The sequence below is a fragment of the Sminthopsis crassicaudata genome, chromosome 3 (genome assembly GCF_048593235.1).
Source record: "Sminthopsis crassicaudata isolate SCR6 chromosome 3, ASM4859323v1, whole genome shotgun sequence".
NCBI lineage: Eukaryota > Metazoa > Chordata > Mammalia > Dasyuromorphia > Dasyuridae > Sminthopsis > Sminthopsis crassicaudata.
In genome coordinates, this window is record NC_133619.1 from 473,319,826 (window position 1) to 473,344,023 (window position 24,198).

Here is a 24,198-nt window from a genome sequence, read left to right on the forward strand (position 1 = left end):
TGCATGCTGAAGTGGCAGGATACAAAATAAATCCACATAAATCCTCAGCATTCTTATATATCACCAACAAAATGCAACAGCAAGAGATACAAAGAGAAATTCCATTACAAACAAATGTTGAGAGTATAAAGTATTTGGGAATCCATCTACCAAAGAATAGTCAGGAATTATATGAGAAAAATTACAAAACACTTGCCACAAAAATAAAGTCAGATTTAAATAATTGGAAAGACATTCAGTGCTCTTGGATAGGCCGAGCGAATATAATAAAGATGATAATACTCCCCAAACTAATCTATTTATTTAGTGCTATACCAATCAGACTCCCAAGAAACTATTTTAATGACCTGGAAAAAATAACAACATTCATATGGAAGAATAAAAGGTCGAGAATTGCAAGGGAACTAATGAAAAAAAAGTCAGAGGAAGGTGGTCTAAGTGTACCTGATCTAAAGCTATATTATATAGCAGCAGTCACCAAAACCATTTGGTACTGGCTAAGAAATAGAACGGTAGATCAGTGGAACAGATTAGATACAAAGGACAAAAAAGGGTACATCTATAGCAATTTAATCTTTGACAAACCCAAAGATACCAACATTAGGGACAAAAATTCATTATTTGGAAGAAACTGTTGGGAAAACTGGAAATTAGTATGGCAGAAACTAGGCATGGACCCACACTTAACACCATATACCAAGATAAGATCAAAATGGGTCCATGATTTAGGCATAAAGAATGAGATCATAAATAGATTAGAGGAACAGAGAATAGTCTACCTCTCAGACCTGTGGAGGAGGAAGGAATTTATGACCAGAGGAGAATTAGAGATCATTATTGATCACAAAATAGAAGATTTGGATTACATCAAACTAAAAAGTTTCTGTACAAACAATACTAATGCAAACAAGATTAGAAGGGAAGTAACAAATTGGGAAAATATTTTTAAAAGGAAAGGTTCTGATAAAGGTCTCATTTCCAAAATATATAGAGAACTGACCCTGATTTATAGGAAACCAAACCACTCTCCAATTGATAAATGGTCAAGGGATATGAACAGACAATTCTCAGATGATGAAATTGAAACTATTTCCACTCATATGAAAGAGTGTTCCAAAACACTATTGATCAGAGAAATGCAAATTAAAACAACTCTGAGATACCACTATACACCTGTCAGATTGGCTAAAATGACAGGAACAAATAATGATGAATGTTGGAGGGGATGTGGGGAAACTGGGACACTGATACATTGTTGGTGGAGTTGTGAAAGAATCCAGCCATTATGGAGACCAATTTGGAACTATGCCCAAAAAGTTGTCAAACTGTGCATACCCTTTGACCCAGCATTGCTGTTATTGGGATTATATCCCAAAGAAATACTAAAGAGTGGAAAGAGACCTGTATGTGCCAAAATGTTTGTGGCAGCTCTTTTTGTTGTAGCTAGAAACTGGAAGTTGAATGGATGTCCATCAATTGGAGAATGGTTGGGTAAATTGTGGTATATGAAGGTTATGGAATATTATTGCTCTGTAAGAAATGACCAGCAGGAGGAATACAGAGAGGCTTGGAGAGACTTAAATCAACTGTTGCTGAGTGAAATGAGCAGAACCAATAGATCACTATACACTTCAACAACAATACTGTATGAGGATGTATTCTGATGGAAGTGGAAATCTTCAACATAAAGAAGATCCAACTCACTTCCAGTTGATCAATGATGGACAGAAATAACTATACCCAGAGAAGGAACACTGGGAAGCGAATGTAAATTGTTAGCACTACTGTCTATCTACCCAGGGTACTTATACCTTCGGAAGCTAATAATTAATGTGCAACAAGAAAATGGTATTTACACACATATATTGTATCTAGGTTATATTGTAACACATATAAAATGTATGGGATTACCTGCCATCGGGGGAGGGGATAATTTGGAAAAATGAATAATTAAAAAAAAAAAAAAAAAAAAAAGAAACAGGAGTTCTTAATCTTTTGTGGGGTCATAGACCCCTATGGAAGTCTGGCAAATCCTATGGACTTCATCTAAGAACAATGTTTTGAAATATAGAGAATAAAATAGATTGTATTATGATGCATACTAAAAAAAAAAAAAAAAAAAAAATATATATATATATATATATATATATATATATATATATATACTTTGCATGCTGTCTCCTGATACTGTAAGCTTTCTGAAAAAAGGTTCTAGATAAAAATCTTTCTTTGGATCTTCAGCACTTAGCATTTTGCCTATCAAAAAATAAATACCAAAAATAATCACAAATTGTCATAAAGAAACTTGACAGCCAGGAACATTACTTTAGAAAATAAAATGACCTGCAAAAAATATTATAGAAGAATGTGTTATATCAACTAATAACACAGATGATAACCCGTGCCTCCCCCCCCCAAAAAAAAGTTTAAAATTCAGGAGTATGTACAGAGAAAAGTAAAAGGATATCACCAAATTTTTTAAAAATATGGAAAATGTGTTAAAATTTCTAGAACATACTATTTTTCTATTACAGTAAAGCTGTTACAAAGAGATTCCAATATTTCAGTACCAAATTTCAGTATCAATACATGAGCAAGTAGAATTGGAACTGAACAAGAGAAGCATAGTTGAACTATACCTGTTATACACAAAAGAGATCTGTGTTCCAGGTGGAACAATTTTCAAAATACTGAGAGATCAATTTTAAAACTGTCCCAGAATAAAAATATACTAAACTGCTGGTCAAAATCACAAAAGACTTGAAAACAATGGAAATGTAATTAAAAGACAATAATATGTAAAAAAATGAGTAGGATCTCATAAATGATATTTTATTCATATGAATCCAAGAGAAAAACCTTACATTGAATGAACTTTTTATAAAGGATTTTTATGGTAGGACAAGGACAAGCAAAATTTGGATGTGGATTGATTGCAATCAGCAGCATTAAAGGATGACTGCAGATTCGATAAAATAAGGAAATACTCTTCTAATAATGATATAGGCAAAAGTTCAAAAGAAATAATTTCAGATGACACAGTAATAAATTGCATAATGAATATAAGTAGACTACAGAATTTGTTAAACTGTTAATCTTTTATTATTTGTTTTTTCCAATACATCCCTTCTAACCATTTTTAGAGTTTTAATCCTTCTTTAGAACAAAAAGGAAAATAACTCAATCCAATAAAAATCAATGCATATGTCAACCACTCTCAACAATGTGAGCCTGTTCCACATTTGACTGTAATATATTACTAACCTCGAATTGAACATGGGATTTGGAATAAAAGGATAGGCTGATCTTCCTTACTAATCAGATTTCTTTTTATCCTTCCATAGAACTGCACTATGATCCTTGTGCTCTAATAAATAATGAAGCAATGTCAATGAATTTAATTATAGCAACTAATAGAAGTCTGGAAAAAACTTAAGAAATGAGCTTCCCTGGAGTAATTATAATTATCATTAGTGGAACTTTTCAACCAATATTGTATTCATTGCTTATCTTTAACCTGTTTTTCACCCTGGAAACATCAAATATCTTCAACATTTGAGGGTGAAGAACATTAACTTCAACTAACAGGAACAGGAGAGCAGATTACCATTGCTACTTATAGTTCAGTCTACCAGGAATACTTACAAAACTATGAAGATTTTTTTTGGGGAGAGAGGATGGAAGAGACTTGTTTTTGAAGAGGGAGGGAAGAAAGGATACTAGAAAGGGAGAAACTGAAGAAACGAAAGGAATGAATTAAGGAAAAAGTTTGCTCCTTTATTATATGGCTGTATCATGCTAACTAAGGCCACTACAAACAATAACCCTTACTATGTTCTCTCTGCTGCTGGTAAATTTCAGAACTCATTTCTTGATGATTCCTCCTCTCTATTTTCCCCTCAGATGCTTTGAAATCAGTCTGGGGCCTCCATTGTTTAAAAAAAAAAAAAAAAAAATTCTGTCACATAATTAATTAAACAAAGCCATCAATAATGACAGTTCCTAAAATTTCCTCTCTATTTAGCTTAATATATCTGTCTCTTGTCTAATGCTTTCCTATTTCCCTCCAGTTTTAGGGGAAAAAAATCCCCTCCTTTCCCAGACTAATGCTCTCTTAATTCTTGATCCCATTAAGAATAACGAAGACCATTTCAGTAGGCATATAGAGAAAGAAAAACATGAGCAATATCATAATGACAGTTTAACATTTACAAAAAAGACATTAACTGAAATGTTACTTTTGCTCAGCTTTCCCATGAATCACACTTTCAATTCAATAAAAATGTATTATTCACCAGCTATATATAAGGTACTATTGTCAATGAATTTATAGTGAAATGAACAGAACAAAAATAATTAAAAGAGAACTGAAATCCAAAGCAGATAAAGATATAAAAGAACACCAAAAGATATCTAGTCAGGGTACTAAAGAAACTTTCAAGGAACAAGAGTAAGGAGAATAACTTATAAGAACACTGAAAAACATCATCTCCTTTTTTTCAGAAAGGGGAGAAAAATGGATACTTGAAATTATCAAATAGTAGAATACATGACAATAATTTTGTAAGACATTCTATTAAAAGGCCTTGAAAGGGATTAAGTTGAATACCGAAATTCCCCGCAGCCTCAAGAATAAGTCATGAAATGCATATTCTTTTACCTAATAATACCACTATTAGACATGAATCCTAAAGAGATTTTAAAAAAGGAAAAGGACCTATATATCTACAAAAATATAATAGTTCTCTTCTCAGGGCAAAAAATTGGAAACTGAGGGAGCACCCATCAATTGGGGAATGGCTGAATGAAATGTGATATGTGATTATGATGCACAATTATTGTTCTATGGGAAATGATGAGCAGAATGCTCTCAGAAAAATCTGGAAAATCTTCCATGTAATGTACAGTTATTTTTGAAGAGGGGACCCGAAACTCTGAAAATCCTTAAAGGAGAAAATCTCCTTCAACTCTGCCTCAGTGATGGATCCTGCTCCAAGGACAGTTTCATTTTTATTATCTGGGTGGATTGACTCAGTCCTGAAACCCATTAAATTTAATTCAAATTCTAGCCCTAGCTGAAATCCAACGAGGAGCTAACTTGGGATTCTACTCAGGGACTCCATTTTAGCTAAATCTCTCATTATAAAAAGAACCAAACTAAAAATCCTCTCTTTGCAGAGATTCCAAACATGCCAGCCATACCATGCATAGCAACCCAAGGAGCCTCTGCCTCTCTTTACCTATTTCCTTAGTCAGACTTTTAACTTTACTTCCAATCCCCATAATAAATCTCAATCTAAGTTTTGGGGTCTGTAAATTCCTTTATAGAGAACTTCTGTGCCACCAGAAGGTGAAGTCCCCCAAACTTCCTACCCTTGGGCTAAATCCTAAGGGACTGCAGGGGAGCTCCATTTGACTCCCTGAACCCCAAACCTGCCACTAAACCTCATTTAACTCCTTGATCACCAGAAACCTTAATTTCATTTGGGTTCCCCAAATCTAAATCTCATCATTCTGAAGTAACAGCAGTGTTCTGGGATAATCAGCTGTGAATGCCTTTGCTATTGTCAGCAATATAATGATCTGTGACTACTCTTGAAGGACTTATCAGTACAGACTGAAACAAACTCACTTTTTTTTGGTTTGGTTTTGTTTTTTTAAAGACTTTTATGGAAATGGTTTGCATAACTTCACATGTGCTTTTTTAAAAGGGGCTGAGGATGGGAATAAGGAAGAGAATCTGGAAGTCAAAGTTTTTTTTTTAAAAAAAGTGTAAAAAATTGTTTTAAATGTAGCTGCAGAAAAATAATGTTATCTGACATATTTGCAACTATTTGTTAAGGAGATACATCAAAGACTGGGGTAGGGAGACAGAAGTCTTCCATGAAATTTCTGCTGCTAATGTTATGCAAGCGGGAAGGGTACAAAAGGGATTTGGAATTATTGGGTCAATTTAAGTTTTCAAACCAAATTTTCCTGAGAGGTTGGGTAATGGCTTTACAACATCTTGCCCATATCTTCTCTACAATGCCAAGAATAAAGTTTTACATTAATGGCTTCAAAGTCAAATAGAAAGAGGACCCTGAAGGTGATGCAGGCATAGCCCCCTTTAAGATTCTTTGTTTAATCTCCAACTTCCTTTGGGCTAGTTTCATTTTTCAGCCCCCATTCTAAAGATCTGAAATTCCTTTCTGGGGAGAGACTGAAGGAGATAACAGAGAATTCCTGTCTTATTTACAACAACAGAGAATTCTTGTATTATTGACACATATCTCCAGAACCTCTTGATAACATCTCTGAGCAAAGTTGTTTTGATGACTCTAGTTATGTATATAAGGAAGGTTGAAAAATGGAATCTTTGCATTTGGTGTATACCAGCCAATGCAGGCAACTGACATCCCCTTGCAGGCAGTTTGGTCTTCCTGAAGGCCAAATGCCTGTCTATCCCTTTACTATCAATAAAGACTTTGTTTCCATACAGCATTGAGTAGCAAATTCATTTGCTACCTACCCCACCTTTGTTTACTTTGGGAAGGAGAAAAGGAACTGACCCATCTCGATTTAGAACCTCAGTTTATTCCTCACCAAAGGCAGTGAGCTGACACAGAAAATCACAAATTAACATTATCCATTACAGTATTTCTATTTATTTTTGTTAAACTATTTCCCAATTGTATTTAAATCTTCTTGAGGCAAAAAAAAGAAAATTTTACAGCCATACAATAATTTGACACCTTTGTTCCACAGATAACAGAAACTTAAAATTTGTTGAACTGTTTGGAACTGTTTAACTAGACCCAAAGGATTTTGATTAATGTATTGGCATCAATTTGGAGAGATTTCTTTAGTAAGAAATGGTCACAAAGCTGTTTCTGGCCATATTGAGTGTAAAATTTTTCAACTAACTAAATGAAAACAAATATCAATATGACCAAATTGATAAGGAATATGAAGTGAAAGGATTAGCTAATATATTAGATAACAGAATTATAGAATTATAATTATACTTATATGTATATAATTATGAAATAATTATACAATCTTATAATTGAATATAAAAATGAAATTTAATATGAAGAAACATTAAGTTTCTACATGTGAAATCCAAAAGTCAACTGCTCAAGGATGGAAAGAGAGAATGAAAACTCCTTGTGAGTAGGGCCTCCTATTTTTGTCTTTGTATATCTAGAGACCTTGTTGCTTGTAAAAGACACTAAAGTAAAAATTAATGTTAAACTGAATTAAATTTATTCTATTTACTGAAACCTAACTTTTTCCTGACTGCCTCCATCCACTTTACCCAGTACAGACTGCATCTTCAGTTACTCTTCCTAGTTCACTGGTCAAGAAAAGGCAGGTAAAATATTCTTTGCAGATCATTGCTGCTTCCAAGTTGTCCTCCTCCCTCTCATTCAGTAATTTCTCTTCCTTTGCATCTAAGCTATTTATATCCACCAGTCCAATCCAAATCCTGTTAGCAGTTGTCTATAGATGCCCAAGGTCATTTGTCTTCAGGGAACTCAATACTTGGCCTAGGACTTTTCTTACCTCAATTCTTACCCTCATACATATTTATTTTCTAACACCTCAATCTTTCAGTTCTTCAACCTACTCTCACCTCTTAAGCTACTTATTCATCCTATCTCAGTCACATAGAAATATGATCTTATCATCACAAACAAATATACCATCTAACTATTGGCTAAAACTATTGGTTTTTCATCTCTCCTGCTGCCTTCCCTTACATATTCCTATATTTTCTGCTTCCATTTGGTATCACATTCATATTGAGTGAAATGGGAAATTTAGGACTTCTCAGAATAAGATCAGCACTAAAAGCTTAATCATTAAAGCTCTGGGAAGAAGAACAGAAACTTTCCAAGAGAAAACATTTAAGAGAGAACTGCTTAGAGAAGAATCTGACTAACTATGTAATGGCCTGGAAAAAATCCAGTAGTCTACAAACTGGCTAACCTCTACTTGTTGATTGACAAAAGCTTGAGGCAAAACCAAGTCTCCTTAAGTTATTTTAGAAACCTCTAATTCCTCTAACTTAATTGATTAACCTTAGAAGTAGAACAGACTTTTTCTTTCTTTTGAAACAGGTATTGTTTAACCAAGACCCTAAGGCCACAAAAGCCCACCTATATTCCAGGAGCATTATCAGGAGATGGGTGGGCGAATAGTTTCTGTAATCTTTTTTTTTTCTCCTGACCATTTAAATTCTCTCTCCAGTCTTGGTGAAAATGGCCGTCCTCTCTCTGAGACTCCAGTGAGTGGGCTGTCAGCTTCTCATAAGATTTTAATGAAGCTTCTGTTTTTCACTTTGAATTATCTGAGTATTTTGATTAGGGGTTGTTATCTCATACAATATTTTACAAACATCTCTGCCAAAATAAAATAATATGAATACAGGAAATATTTACTACTCATTACCAAATAAATTTTTTTACAACTAATTCTGAGTTATATTTTACAAGTTTGTTAAAAATCCATTATATTTACATTATACTATAATGTCTGGACTAGCTCCCTGGAGGGCCTCAGGATCTGCCAGAGTCAGGATAAATCAAAGTCCTTGGTCTTTAGAGGGAGAAGTGAAGGAGCTGCCAAGCAGCTTGCCAAAGATGTATCCATCTTTGTATGCCAAAGAAGTGTGGTGTCTCTAGCCTCTCTCCTTATCTTGCCTGCCAAGTGACTCTCTACTACTTCTCTTCCCCAGATCTCTAATCCTGTGTAGGATTATCTCACCAACAAATGTTAAAGCAAGCACCACGGGTGAGGAGAGCCAGAGCTATTATCTCACATTGAATAGATAGCCTTAAGTGCTTTCTTGTTTGATTATGAGTTTCAGCCCTCAACATTATAGGTATGGTGTTTGGATCTTTTTGTTTTTAATATTGATATCTAGGATTTATTAAAGTGCTAATAGGCAATATGAACTATTCCCAAAGTGAAGAGTCCCAAATTTATAGAGGGAAGGAAACTAAGAAACCAATCAGTCCAATTCTTTTAGTCTACAAATGATTAAAGCAGGTCACAAGAAAGTTACTTGCCTAAGGTCACACAGGTAATAAGACTGACACTACAATTTATCACACCTTCAATAAAAAAAAAAAACCAAAGAAACTCTGAGAGCTTGAAGGCAATTTAGAAATAATCTTGAATCCCCCCCATTTTAGAAATAAGAAAAGTAAAGTATAGAAAAAAGAAAGGATGTGATCAAAGATATAATAGTTTTAAAAAAGGCATATAAATTAATTTGATAAGAGAAATAATTCAATGTATTTAGAATGGGATTTAGAATCACATATTTAGAATAACACAAGAAAGCATCTAAAATGAAAAGAAAAAACTACTTTATGCTTAACAAATAAAATATTCCCATAAATACTATCACAACACTTTTGTACAAGAAAAATATTTCAGACTCTGGGCAAACTCAACATTTCTAGTTCAATGAAGCAATTTCAAATCCAATGAAAATGGAAGAAAACAATAACAAAAATGAGCTCTTATATACTTTTCCCCCAAAGAATATAGAATATAAGATAAATGATTTTCTATGAAATAGAAAAAATATATAACTTGTCCAATTTTAGAGGTGAACAAAATTTTAAAAAACATTTTTGTATGGCTGTTCAATCAGTGCTCTTGAAAATAGTCAAATCTGAAATGTCTGGGCTAAATATAATAATGTTTTCCAGTAGAAAAACATTATTTTCTTTCTAATTATACTTCGCTTAGGGTAAGAATAAATTGATATCTATCATTTGAATTTTGTCATTTAAAAGGAGAGATGATCTAGCTATATAAATGACAGTCAAAACCAAGCAAGGAATATGATAGTAATACGTCATAAACTGGACAATAAATAGGAGAAATAAGAGATTATAAGAAACAACTAATTTAAATAAGCAAGGGGAATGAAATACTACTGAATAGGAGTATTTTAAGAGAGTTAACAGGATAAGAGATTTTTATATTTGCAAATACCTTATAGATTCAGTATCTATATGCACTGGAGCTATCCTCTCCAGGAGGAATTTAATCATTTCCAGAAAAGGATTTGTAGGTTGTTTGGGGTTGCCCAACTTCTTGGTTATTTCACGCTGTAACACATTATTTTACAATTATTAGTACCATAATTAAAAAAAAATACAAATAATTTAAAATAAAAGATATGAGTAATTTCCAGAAGAAAAAACTATCCATGTTAAAAAAAAAAAAAACAAGGAAAAAAATTAATTTTTAGCTATGCTCTCAAATCTATCAAATTTTAAATACAAGAAAACTTACTAAACTATATAAACTTTAACCTAGCAATCCCATTAAGAAAGATATATTCCAAAGCCATTAATATCCAATGAAGTTAATTACAAAAGGAAAAGTCCTATAAAAATCAAAATACTCAAAGTAGCACATTTTCCTATAGGAAAATACTAGAGCCAAACAAATTAAGTAACCATCACCTGATGAGTGGATGAACAAATTACATTCCATGTGTTTAATGGAATGGAATATTACTGTGCTATATGATCTGATTAATATGATTGAATCAAAGAAACATCAATAGACTTGAATGACCTGACAGAATGGAGAAAGTAGGGAACCAGACACAATGATCATAGAATGAAAAGTATACTAAAAAACTTCAGTTAAATTTAGATTAAATTACCAAAACTGATCTCAGACATTAGAGGATGAAAACATTTTCCTACTAGACAGAAGGGATAGAGATTCTACTACTATATCTAATGTGATTATTATCAGGGTTTTTTTTGGTTTTGTTTTGTTTATTTCATTATTTTTGATATAAGGGTGGATTTAGGACGAGTGTACAACTAACAATAACCAATCTACAAATACAATAGATCAATAAAACATTTTAAATAAATAAAAGATATTTGAAATTTTATCCTTACCACACATCCTTCAGCCTGCTTGCAGGAACATGTTGGGCTAACAAGCATTTCTAATTGGTTTCTTATTTTCTCATCATCTTCTAAAACTTGTGTGAATTTTTTCATAAAATCCTGAGCCTTACCAGGATCAGGCAAATTTCCTTTAAACAAATAATGAAAAAAAAAAAAATTAAACTATAAATACATTCTCAGAATTTCATATTGTTTCTTATATCAATTTTGGAATTAATAATCCTAAAATGAACCAGATTCTGGGAATTGGAAGAAATAACAATCCAGAGTCAAGCCTCACATGAAAAAAGTCTAATTTGTATATAACCAATTAAGATTTTGTGCACCTGACTTGCATTATAGAAAAACAATTATTAAGATGGGAAGGCTATTATTAGAAAGGACTAAATTGATTAATCCTAGGAAGTTTTTATAAAATGCAACAATACTAAATGTATTAAAAATACTCAATAATTAATACTAAATGTCAAATCCATAGTGGTATCTATTGATTTTTAAATCATTAAACAGAATCAGACTTTTTAAATTCTTGACAACTATTAATACCTTAATGGTTGTTTAAAGGATGATGCCCTATTTCAATTGGTTTTATGTTTGGTTTTGATAATTTGTCAAATTAGGAAAGCCTCATACAAAGGGGTTATGATCAATTAGAAATAGCAAAGAGGAAGGAATCAGCTCTAAATGGTACAACTACTACACAATAACTACCTTAAGAAAAGTTAATTTTTGGAGGAGTCAGCATTGTGTTCTTAGCTCCCTCATAGTATTCCTGAATTAGCAAAATACATGTTAAAAGTACTGCTTAATTGATGATTAAATTTTTTCTTGGGTTTTCTCATACCATTGAGAATGTCAGTGATCATGTTTAACAAAGAGCTCACAGTGCCTACAGTATGGATGGAATTAATATAAATTCATCTCATTTACAATGTCTGATACAATTTATTTTAAAAATTACAATAGCAGTTCTTTCTTACAGAGATGAAGCTCTAAATTCATATATGGAATTATAAAGTCAAATCCCAAAAATTTAGCCTTGGTAAATGAACAATAGGGATGATACAGCATAAGAACTTCTCCCCTTCTTCAAAATGCAATGGATCTATAACTTAGAAGTTGAGGGCTTAATAAGTTGCAAAGAAGCTGAGGGACTTGGTCCATTATGACATAGCTATTTTAACAGGTGAGACTTGAATAATGCTTTTCCTGACTACAAGTCAAGCACTTTACCATGCATCTGGATTAACAATTTACATTTTTAAATTCTGCAAAATACTTTACATACATTGTCCCATTTGAGACTCATAATCTTGTGAAAATGAAACTGATGTATTATTCCTTTCCCTTAAAAGATGAGAATCAAATTATGAAAAAATTAATAAAACAAGCTGTTCACAAAACAATGAAGTGACAGAAGAAAAAGTATTATAGTAGCAGAACAACTTTTTTGTATGAGTTTTTTGGTAGTGAAGAACAGGAAAGAATGATTTACAGGTAGTTTCTATCTCTCTTCATGCACACGGGAGAGAATAAATGTAGTCACAAATAAAAATATCTTGAGCTCCAGTGTTCTTTTTTTTTTTTTTTAATTTGTTTATTTCCTATATTCAATGATAGGGCCTATTAGGTATTCCTGATATCTGAACTAGAATAATTGTTAGTAAAGGAGAATTATCAACTTATTTTCAAAAAGGTTCTCATGTAATTAACACATATCTTTAATATAAATTTTGGCTTACCAGAGGATTAACTGTAAAGTTAAAGCTATACATAAATTAACATTTCAAGAAATTATTATATACAGGAAATTTTCTTCATATACTTAACAACTTTGTTCCCTCTGATTGATTAGTTCATCTCAAAACCTAAATTTTAAGAAGGATGCCGGACCCATTAGGCTGTTATTTATCTCCAGACTGCATACGTGACTCTTCAGACTTTCTCTTCCATCTCACCAGGCTGGGAAATTTCATCTCTTTTCCCCATCATCCCACTTTTAAGCTACCTTTTATTTGTTGCCTTCCCCCCACTAAACTGTTAATTCCTTAAGAGCAAAACTATCTTTCTGCTTATATTTCGGGCACTAGATATTGTGCTTAATAAATGAGTGCTCAATAAATGCTTGTTGACTTGACAAAACCAATGATGACAAAAGCAATGCACTGAGTTTTCCCTGAAAGGAAGGAAAGGGATAATAGAGTAGTTCCAAAATAAAAGATATTTAAATATATCTTAATCTTTTAACTATCAATTCAATATCAACAAGTGCTTGGAAAATAAAAATATGTCTAACAGTCCTTGCTTTCTAGAAACTGGCATTCTACTAGTTTGATATACTATGTACATAAATAAAACATAGAGGCAGCTAGGTGGCCCAGTGGATAGAGCACCAGCCCTGAAGTCAGGATGACCTGAGTTCAAATGTGACCTCAGACACTTAACACGTTCAGGCTGTATGACCCTGGGCAAGTCACTCAACTCCAATTGCCTGAGCAAAAAAAAAAGTATTACATAAAGTAATTTCAAGGGAGAGAGAGAGAGAGAGAGTGCGCGCATGAACAACTGGTCAGGAATAGAAAAGATCTGGCAGAAACTCATTGGAATTATGCTTTAAAGGAAGGAAAGATAAATAAAGGATTTAAGAGATGTGGGTAAATAAAGAAGAGTTAAAACTTACAAAACTTAAAAAGTTAAGGATGACTCCAGGGTAGAAACCCAAGTAACTGAAAGGATGGTAGTACTACCTTCAGAAATGGACTTATGTAAAAAGGATGAGTTTGGATATGGAAGAAGGGATGTTTCAACTTTACACATGTTAAAATTGAGATACTTATTGGATATATAGGTACAAATATGTAGAAGGCAATCTGTAATTCAGAAGGCAGATGAGGAATAAAAACGTGGACTTGGGAATTATATGCATAAATACAACTGAACATAATGGGAACTCATAAAATTATCAAGCAGTCATCCAACAAGAATTTTACAAGGCATCTGTCATTAGGAACTGGCCAGGTACTGAAGATAAAAATACAAATGTGTGACAATCCATGTCCTCAAGAATCTTATGCTTTGGAGAAAGACAAGGGGCAAAGACAGAACCATGGGGGATATATTTACACTTAATGAACTGAAGAAAAATGGTGATGGTCCAAACCAAAAGAAACTGATAAAGAACAATGCGAGAAATAGAAAAACTAAGAGAGAGAAATGTTAGGAAGGAAAGAATATTCAGGAGGAGAAGTGATAGAACATGGCAAAAGATGCTGAGATGTCAAGATTTAGAAAAGGATATGGGATTAAGCAGTTAGATAACTGGTAATATTACAGAAAGCAATGCTCAGGAACCAGAGTTAATAAAGACAAAAATTTCTGGTAATTTGTCTGTGAAAAGTATAAGATATCATAACTTGAGGCAATGGTAGAATCATAGGAGTATATGTGGAAGAATGAAATTTGGTAAAGAAAATCTTCCCAAGAGGTCTGGACAAAAGTGGTGAATAAAAGATAATGAGGAAGGGTTTAAAAAAAAAAAAAAAAAAAAAAAAAAAAAAAAATATATATATATATATATATATATATATATATATATATATATATACACACACACACACACACATACATATACACACACATATATATGCATACATATACACATACACACATATATACACACAAACGAAGAAAAAGAAAAAATTCAAAATAGATGTCCTCTCTTAAGGGAGGTGGCAAGAACTTCTGCTGAGAGGCAGATGTAAAGAATAGTTCATGCAATCTGAGAAAAGAAGCTAAGTTTTGAAAAGCCCATGTCAAAAATGTGATATAAAATTAAACAGTGAAGAATTACTATGTATTAGTAAAAGTTCACTTAGATTGCAAAATACAAATTTTACAGTGAACTCAGTTGGCATGACTGTTTCATTTTTGATAGGAGGAATGGCAGGGTTAAGGGTTCAAGCAAGGCATGAGTAATGATAGGGACAAGAGGCTAAAGGATTCAAGTATAGTTGATAGTATATGGTTAAATGAAGAAAAGTAGACCAAAATAGGAGTTATAGATTAGAAGTACAGAGGAAGATCAAGTTTTGGTGAATATTAAAAGGTTTAAGAAGAATGAGAGAGAGGAACAGATGTAAAAATATGAAGTTATAATCACGAAGGGAAATTTCAATATTCTAAATAAAGGAGCTGAAAAAATCTGGGGTAATGTTTTCATCAATGATATAATCATTCTGATGTGTGGCTGGGGTAGAGTGAAGTTGGTAGAAATAGTAGTTGTGTACATAGAAGATCTGAAAAACCAAAATATTTGAGGGGATTTGAACATACAACTATCTTCATTCCTTCTCTCCTGAAATATACTAAGTATCACATACAGAAAGAGAACATCAAAAAATGGCAAATCACAAAAATCAGCAAGAAAGCTAGTAAGGATGACAATGTATTTACTTTTTTTGTATTATCATTTAAAAGCAACTATACAAAATACGTAAAATTCCCATGTAAAAGGGATATTGAAATTCAATCTTGAGAATTATATGGAAAAACTTTAAATGACTTACTTGTAATTATCATCACTTTTGAAAATATGGCTTTACCACTGGCATCTGTCTGTAAATCACAAACAAAAAAAAGAAAAATCATATGTCATTACAAATAATCTTCATTACATATAAACATGTAAAGGATTTTTAAAAAAAAATTTCATGAGTATGAGGAACTCACTGCCTCACACAGATACTAATTTGATTTAATAATAAGTCCCAGGGAATTAGTTCACTGGCTCAGAGAGGGATCAGAGTTAAAGATGATATTTAAATCCACATTATCTTGATCACAAGTTGATTTTGTACTCTACTACACGATGATGCTTTTATAATTTTTATTATAAACTAAAAATTCATTCAAAAGTTAATTTTTCACTAAAAATAAACTTTTAAAACCATGATTTACTGTGTTCTCCATTCCAAAGAATTGATGCCACTGATAAAAGGCAAACTAAATGTTTTATATTGATATGCATTGATAACACATCAATTCTATCTTTTGAAATGAAATTCCAAAAGAAAATAACTTAAATTCCAAAAACATCTTACCTTAATAGTTTCTATTCTGAAAAAATGCTTGCTAATTAGATATATTTGTACCAGATTTCTCTAAAGGAGACAATCCTAAATACACTATAAATCAAGTTTCCCCTCTACTACAAGCAGGACCATCAGATTTCACAATTTTCATTATGCTTTTCCAAATTATTATTTGTGGTTAATAAATACTTTCTATGTAATTCATAGATATGTTTTCATCTCTTTATGTTGTGGCAATACAAAACCCCAAGTTTAAAAGTTAGTTTTCTAAGTGCATATAGAGAAAAAAATTCTATCTCATTTAACTACATTGGTAATACAAAGGAAAGTTGGATTCTTTTTGAAAAAAATACTCAAATGGGAGAGAAGCCAAAATACCTGAGCATTAGAAAGTGATAAGAATAACAAAGGCAGGAATCTCAAATTAAAGAAAAGCAAGTCACTCTAAACCAACAGAGTATATAAGCTGGTTGTAGACTGAATCCAGTAACAGTCTACCGTTGTTCAGACCCCAAGTTTGGGTTAGGAACTTACAAAGCTCAGTTCTGAGGGTCTGCAGACCAGATGTTAAAAACTAGTAGAGAGGGGCAGTTAGTTGGTGTAGTGAACACAGCATCAGCTTTAAAGTCAGAAGGACCCGAGTTCAAAGCTAATTTCAGACACTTAACACTTCCTAGCTGTGTGACCCTGAGCAAGTCACTTAGCCCCAATTGCCTCAGGAAAAAACAACAACAACAACAAAAAACAAACTGATATAGACTACTCAGGTAGTACTAAAAGCTTGGAGATATCCAGACTGAAGTGTCCCTGACTTCATGGAATAATACAAAATTTAATAGCCCAAGAAAGCAACAGTCCAGCTATTCCCTCCAAAAATGATTTAACACAAAGTTAAAAGACAGGAAGTAGTTTTGAAGAATGAAAAAAACAAAAAAGAATCTCATCATAAAAAAGCTATCATGGTGATACTGAAAATCAGAACAGGCCAAATAGAAGCCAATAACTCCATGTGAGAAAATAAGAAATATTAAAACAAAGTCAAGAATGGAGGAAAAAATAGATGAAAATGTAAAGGAACTCAAAGCACCTCCTCCAAAAAAAAAAAAATTCTGACTAGAAAAATGACCAAAGTGGGGGGACAAAAAAAATCATTGGTCCTACTTGCAAACCATGACAAAAAATAAGAGCCTCAATAAAAATTTCAAGAAATTTTTAAAACTGTCTATATTTCTTAGAGTCAAAGGACAAAATGGAAGATGAAAGAATCCTTCAGTAACTTACTGAAAGAAACAAAAAAAATGAAAACCCTTGAGAATATTACAGCCAAAATCCTAGCTTCCAGTTTAAAAAAATAATTCAAGCAGCCAAAAAGAAGTTATGGCTAACATCACATATGGCTTAGCTGCCAATACCATAAAAAAGCAGAGCTTGGGATATAACATTCCAAGAAGGCAAAGTATATAGGCTTATATCCAAGAGTAACTTAAACAAAACAGGATATAATCCTACTAGGGAAAAAAATAAGATATTTACTGAAATAGAGGGTTTGCAAGCTTTCTTGATGAAAAGATGAAAGCTTCATAGAAACTCTGAAGGTCAAATACAGCAACTGGGGAAGGAGGGAGGAAGGAGAAGTAGAGAAGAGGGGAAGGGGAGACAAACACGAGTAAATAATCTCAAGGGACCAAATAAGAATAAACTGCTTACATTCTTAACTGGGGAAATATGTCTCCTCTGAACACTCAAATTAGGAAAATGGGGGCAGGGAAGAAGTGGATAATACTTTAAATTTTTCATTTGAACTGATCAAAGGAAAGAATAATACATATACAGGTGAGTATAGAAAAACTTTTCACCCAAAAGAAAGGGAAAGGGGAGGAATAAGAAAATGCTTAGGAGAAATGGTAGATTAAAGTAGGAATTAATCTTGGGGGAAAAAAATCTTAAGAATGTACAAAAAGATGTACATTTTTTTTTGAGGTGGCAAAGAATGGGAATTTGAATAGTGTAATATTACTGTGCAGCAAAAAATAAATAAATAAATAAAGGAGATGGTTTCAGATAAAATTGGGAAGATTTGTAGAACTAGGTAAAGTGAACAAAACCAGGGGAAAAAATTTATATAATGACAACAATATTTTAAAGACAAAGAACTTTGAAAAACTTCAGAATTCTAACCAGCATAAACAAAAGCCATGATTATAATGGGCTCATTAGTCCATGAAAATGCTACCTCCCTACTGAAAGGTAAAAGACAAATATTTAGACAAAAGGAGACAAATATTTTTCTTACACAACCAATGTAGAAATACATTTTGGTTGACTATATTTATTTGTATCAGGGGTTTTTGATTCTTACTTTCTCAACTGGGGTGGGGAATGGAGAGTGAAGCTGAGAGACAGGACTTTAGGGAAGGGAAAAGAAGTAAAATTTTTCCTGATCACATGTACAACCAAAAAAAAAAAAAAAAAAAAAAAAAAAAAAGATATGGATTTGGGATTCTACTTAATGGAAGAATTACTCTCAGATTTTCTCTGAAACCTAACCCACTCAGACTTTGCAACTTTTGTCCACATTGTCCCTTAAGTGAACAACAGCAATCATATATACACATATATATTCAGACAGACACATACAGATGAAATTCTAACAATTACCTAAAGAACTGAACTGTCCTAGACAATCAATATTCTTCAAAATGCAAAATATTAACAGCCACATGACAGAAGGCTCTAAGTTACCAATAATAAGTACAAATGAAAACAACCTTGAGCGTTCACATCACAGAAAATTGGCAAAGATGACCAAAATAATAGCAATAGTGAATGGTGAAGGAAATGGAAGATAGGCACACCAACAGATTGTTGATAGACCTCTGAAACTTAGAAAACTATTTGAGATTATGCAAATAAAGTGAATAAAGTGTCCACATTCTTCTTATATCACCAAGAAGCCACTGCCAAGAAAAAAGTCCTCATTTATATCAAAATATTCATAGCAGCTAGCTAGAAACTGGAAAATGAATGGATGCCCATCAATTGGAGAATGGTTGGGTAAAATTATGGTATATGAATGTTATGGAATATTATTGTTCTGTAAGAAGTGACCAGCAAAATGAATAGAGAGGGACTTGGAGAGACTTAACATGAATTGATGCTGAGTGAAATGAGCAGAACTAGGAGATCATTATACACTTCAACAACAATAGTATATGAGGATGTATTCTGATGGAAGTGGATATCTTCAACATAGAGAAGATCTAATCCAATTCAAATTGATCAATGATGGACAGAATCAGCTATGCCCAGAGAAGGAACACTGGGAAATGAGTGTAAACTGTTAGCATTTTTTGTTTTTCTCCCCAGGCTATTTTTACATTCCGAATCCAATTCTTCCTTTGCAGCAGCAACAACAACAACAACAACAAATTCGGTTCTGCTCATATATATTGTATCTAGGTTATACTATAACATATTTAATATGTATGGGAAAGCCTGCCATCTAGGGGAGGAGGTGGAGGGAAGGAGGGGAAAATTCGGAACAGAAGGGAGTACAAGGGATAATGTTGTAAAAAATTACCTATGTATGTGTACTGTCAAAAAATGTTATAATTAAAAAATTAATTTTAAAAATTTAAAAATATATATTCATAGCAGCATAAGTAAATGCCTACTGACTGAAGAATAGCCAAATCAACTGTGGCTCACTGATATAGTGGAATACTACTGTATTATAAGAATTAATGTGATGAATGCATAACATAGAATGATGGAAAGATCTTTAAGAATTGATGCAAAACAGAGTGAAGTATGTAGCTTGAGTGATATAATTTGTTCCATCACATATCCAAAATGGCAAAAAAAAATGAAAACAAGAAGACTATTTATAGAGATACTTTACTAAGAGCAAAGGAAAGGAAACATGTTGATGAAAACATGTTTCACTGACTAAAAAACTTTCTATATTCATGATTGTTCATTATACCAATCAAAGTTCCTAAATCTTTTAAAGTCCTTTGTCTTTAGGATATTGTTGTCATTGTATAAATTCTTCTGGTTCTATTCAATTCACTCTCTATCAGCCCACTGTTTCTACAATTAATGCAATTGTCTTTTCACAAGAAATGATAGCAGATGCTCAAAAGACAGGAAGCAGAGCCATAAGGACTAGCTGTTAATAATTTCATTTTATACTTCTTCATTCCCTTCTTCCTCAAACCATACCACAAAGCCATTCTTTTACTTAAGGCAAGATGATACTAATATGCCTTTTTTAAAGTGATGATTTCTTTTTAATTTACATACAATTCTTTTTTTTTTTTCCTTCCACTTTACAAACGGAAATGCTCATGTTTTAGGTCTTTAAGTTCAGAATAAGGAAAAAAGTAAGCATTTATAATAGCACTAAAGATGTGCAAATTATCTTACTTTATCATTATTTCATTTGACTCTTACAACAACCATGGGAGGTAACTAATATTATTATCATTCCCATTTTACAGCTGAGGAAAACGGAGTAGGCAAAGCTAAATGACTTGCCAAACATCTACTAAATGTTTGAAGCCTAAAGTCTTTTTTTAAAAACTGGACAATGATTTGTGTGAAACAGCTAAATTAATGCCTAGGAAAATAGCAACAATCTTCACAGGTGCTTCACAGCTGGTGATTTATTACTGATTGTTCTACATTGTGATAAAGGTTCCTGAACAATGAGATCAATAAAATAAGCTTCTGTTTCTTTAAAAACAATGAAGTACAATGGAGACTACAATAGTTGTGTAAGAAATGAATAAAAATTGTATTTTCTCTGGCTTTCCTCTTTACTTAGAATGCTTCCCCTCCTCACGTATTCTTTTCTGTTTTTTTAAATCTTTTATCCTATGATCTTTTTTTTAAGTTGATAATCTAATTTCTCCTAGATTTTGACTCATTTTATGTTCTATAAAATATAAAGTTCACAAACACATTTTTTCTGTGCATATTTTTTTCTGCCATACTGTTTTCCAGTTTCCCAATAGTTTTTGTAAAATAATGACTTTTTGTCCTAATTGCATAGAATTTTAGGTCTACCAAACACTAAAAATAACTATAGTAATTTATTACAATATACTGAGTACTTAATTTAGTCCACTGTTCCTCCTTTCTATTTCTTAGTACCAAATTGTTTTGATGAGTACCACTTAAAAAAGACAGTCTGAGATCTATTACAACTAGGCCACCTATCTTCACTTTTTTTTTCATTTATTTTATTGATATCCTTGGTTTTTTTCCTTCTAAATAAACTTTATTATTTTTTCCAGCACTACAAAATAATTTTTGGTAATTTGATTGACACTGAATAAGAAGATTTAAATAGATTTGTCACTTTTGTTATCATGGTTTAGTCTATCCATGAGCAATGAATATTTTTCAAATTGTTTAAATTATATTTTTAAATTTTTTTTTTTTTTTGAGGCTGGGGTTAAGTGACTTGCCCAGGGTCACACAACTAGGAAGTGTTAAGTGTCTGAGACCAGATTTGAACTGGGGTCCTCCTGAATTCAAGGCTGGTGCTCTATCCACTGCGCCACCTAGCTGCCCCTATGTTTTTAAACTGAAAGATAAAATAAACTTATAGGATGTTGAATTTTATATATTTTTGTCATCTGAGCCGCAAACTACTTTGTATCTTTCTTTTACAAATGATGAAATGGAGACTCAGAGAGGTTAAGTGATTTGCTCATAGTCAAAAACCTAGAAACTAAGGACATGAAACCAAGTCTTCATGATGTTAGGTCCAGTACTCTTTCCATTCTGTTACACTGATCTCCAAAAGTTTTAAGATATAATAAAAGTTTCCTAGGTCTAAAAGGGCAAAGTCTAAGAATTTTCAAACACAAGATACTTATCTTTTATGATTAAATATCATCTTTTCCTAATCAGCTGAGAAGCAGCCTGGTAGAATCAATTGGGAGTTAGCCTTAAAGCCAAAAAGATCTGAGTTCAGTGCTAAGAATGACACTAAATAATTCTGCCCAAGTCATTTATTACCTTATCAGTTTCCTAAGCAATGCTCTGAGATTGTAAATTGCAGGAGGGATGCTGACCTTCATCAGTAGAGGAAGTTCCCCACCTGGAAGTTTCCCATATCAACTAAAACATATTTAGTTCCTCTTCTATTTGCTTTTTAAATAACTTATGACTAATACACATGTAAAGATGTCATAAGCAACATCTAGTGCTACACTATGCATCTAGAGAAGCAAGAAATAGTAAACAAAATTTTCTCTGTGTTTATGTACTGTCTGTGTGTGTGTGTGTGTGTGTGTGTGTGTGTGTGTGTATGAGGGAGCAAGTTGGTGGATAAAGTCTACACCAATGTAGAGGGAAAAAAATTCCCTCTACTAATGCTAATGAAAAGCTACCATCTCGTCTGTAACTTCTATAGGTTTAGAAATCTGCCTATAATAATGAGAGATTAAGTGATCTGTTCAGGGTCAACACAAGCATGCATAACTTTCTGACTACAACTCTGAGCTCTCTATCTCCAATGCTATGTACAAACTGAGAAAATAATGCACTAATCCAACATCAAAAATAATTTAAGCAATCAAAAAAAATAATACTTACTTTGGGCTGTTTAATTAAATCTAGCAAATCCTTTACTTGATGCCGGAGAAGGTTCTGACATTTCCACATTTCATTCAAGGCTCTGAAAAAATATCAATAGATAAATATAATCCCAAAAGAAAACTACCTTAATAACATTCCAACAATATTAAAATGCTTTAAATATTATGTAGCATTCATAATTACTAAAAACTCATAACTTAAATATATATATATTTTATCATCACCACTTAAGAAGAATTTTCTTTAAACTATGGCCAATATCTACCTAATCACTTCTAAACTGTCCTAAAAAGAACAGCAACTGCATTATGAGCAACTACTTAAAACAGTATCTTAACAGTGGCTAAAAGAAATCAGAATCAAAATGTTTTCATTTATAGAATGAAGTATTTTTCCTAAGCTTGATAAATACAGAGGTACTTCATCTTTGTGGACAGTTGATTTTCAGTCGATAGTGACATAATATAACTTCTAGGGGAGACAGCAATAATTTCAAGGTCCCCTAACCTTAGGGAGCTTCTGTTCTAACAATAAGTCAGTGATTCTAAATCTTCTGGCTTTGGAATCTATGATCCTGAGGCCATCTGATCTAAGAATGCTATTGTTATGTCAATGATTATAAAAGTCTTCTGGCCGAGGAATATAATATTTTTTTCCTTAGACTTTAGGTGACTTAGACTTAACTTAGGCTTAGACTTTACTGATCCTGAGACTACTGTTCTAACAATCAGTCAATGATTTCAAGTCCTCTGGCCTTAGAATAGTCCTACAAACATTACTGTTTATAGGGCAGTGATAACCAAATTCTGCAGATCATTCCTTGGTTCTACCTCCAGACCATAAAATTAGCATACCTATAACATGAAAATCTAGATAAATGTGTCTCTTTGCTTCAATTTCTCTGCTAAATTCTCTTAGAAATCAGACCACTTCAACTGGTGTTATAATTACAATAAACTTTGCCCCTGGACTTGGAAGTGGATTTAAGCCTAAGCCTAGGTATATTTTGAGATACCTAGCAACACCAGACTGTGATCCCAACCTTTTGGAGTGCCTGCCCAACCTCAAAAATAGTATGTTACATTTAAAGTTTACCAATGTTCTTGGATTTTTAAATGTATTAAGAGTACCTTATAATTTAAAGGAATCTATTATTCATTTAAAAAGCAAATCCTTTAAAATGTAAAAAATTCCTGTTGTTTTATAATTTGTCATTGGTCATATTTTTATATCTACACCTAACTAATATCTAAAATCACTGAAATTATATATATGCTGTTGTTTAGCCATTTCAGTATTGTTTGACATTTTCAGATTCCACTTGGGAAAGGTACTTGGCAAAAGTAGTTTGTGTTTCCTTCTCCAGCTTATTTTACATATAAGGAACTGATTTGCCCAGTCATACAGTAATTAAATGCAGATATGAACTCAATTAGATAAGCGTACCAGATTCCAGAGCAGGTGCTTTATCAACCTCACCACCTAGCAGTCTCAGCTATACATATGCACTCACTCTACATCTATAAATCTTGATCAACTTCCTCATTTCATAAATGAGG

The 24,198-nt window shown here is 32.5% G+C and overlaps 1 protein-coding gene across 3 annotated transcripts in view; it reads right to left on the reverse strand.

Annotated features, from left to right (window-relative positions):
* The window catches only part of PDS5B (PDS5 cohesin associated factor B), a 209,402-nt gene that overhangs the window by 70,349 nt on the left and 114,855 nt on the right, over positions 1-24,198 (reverse strand). For all 3 annotated transcript variants that reach the window (XM_074303509.1, XM_074303508.1, XM_074303507.1), the window contains 4 exons: positions 22,637-22,718; positions 15,503-15,551; positions 10,926-11,065; positions 9,997-10,112 (listed from right to left, as the gene is read on the reverse strand). In XM_074303509.1, coding sequence (XP_074159610.1) covers positions 9,997-10,112; positions 10,926-11,065; positions 15,503-15,551; positions 22,637-22,718 — 387 coding nt within the window. The remainder of the gene's footprint in view (positions 1-9,996; positions 10,113-10,925; positions 11,066-15,502; positions 15,552-22,636; positions 22,719-24,198) is intronic.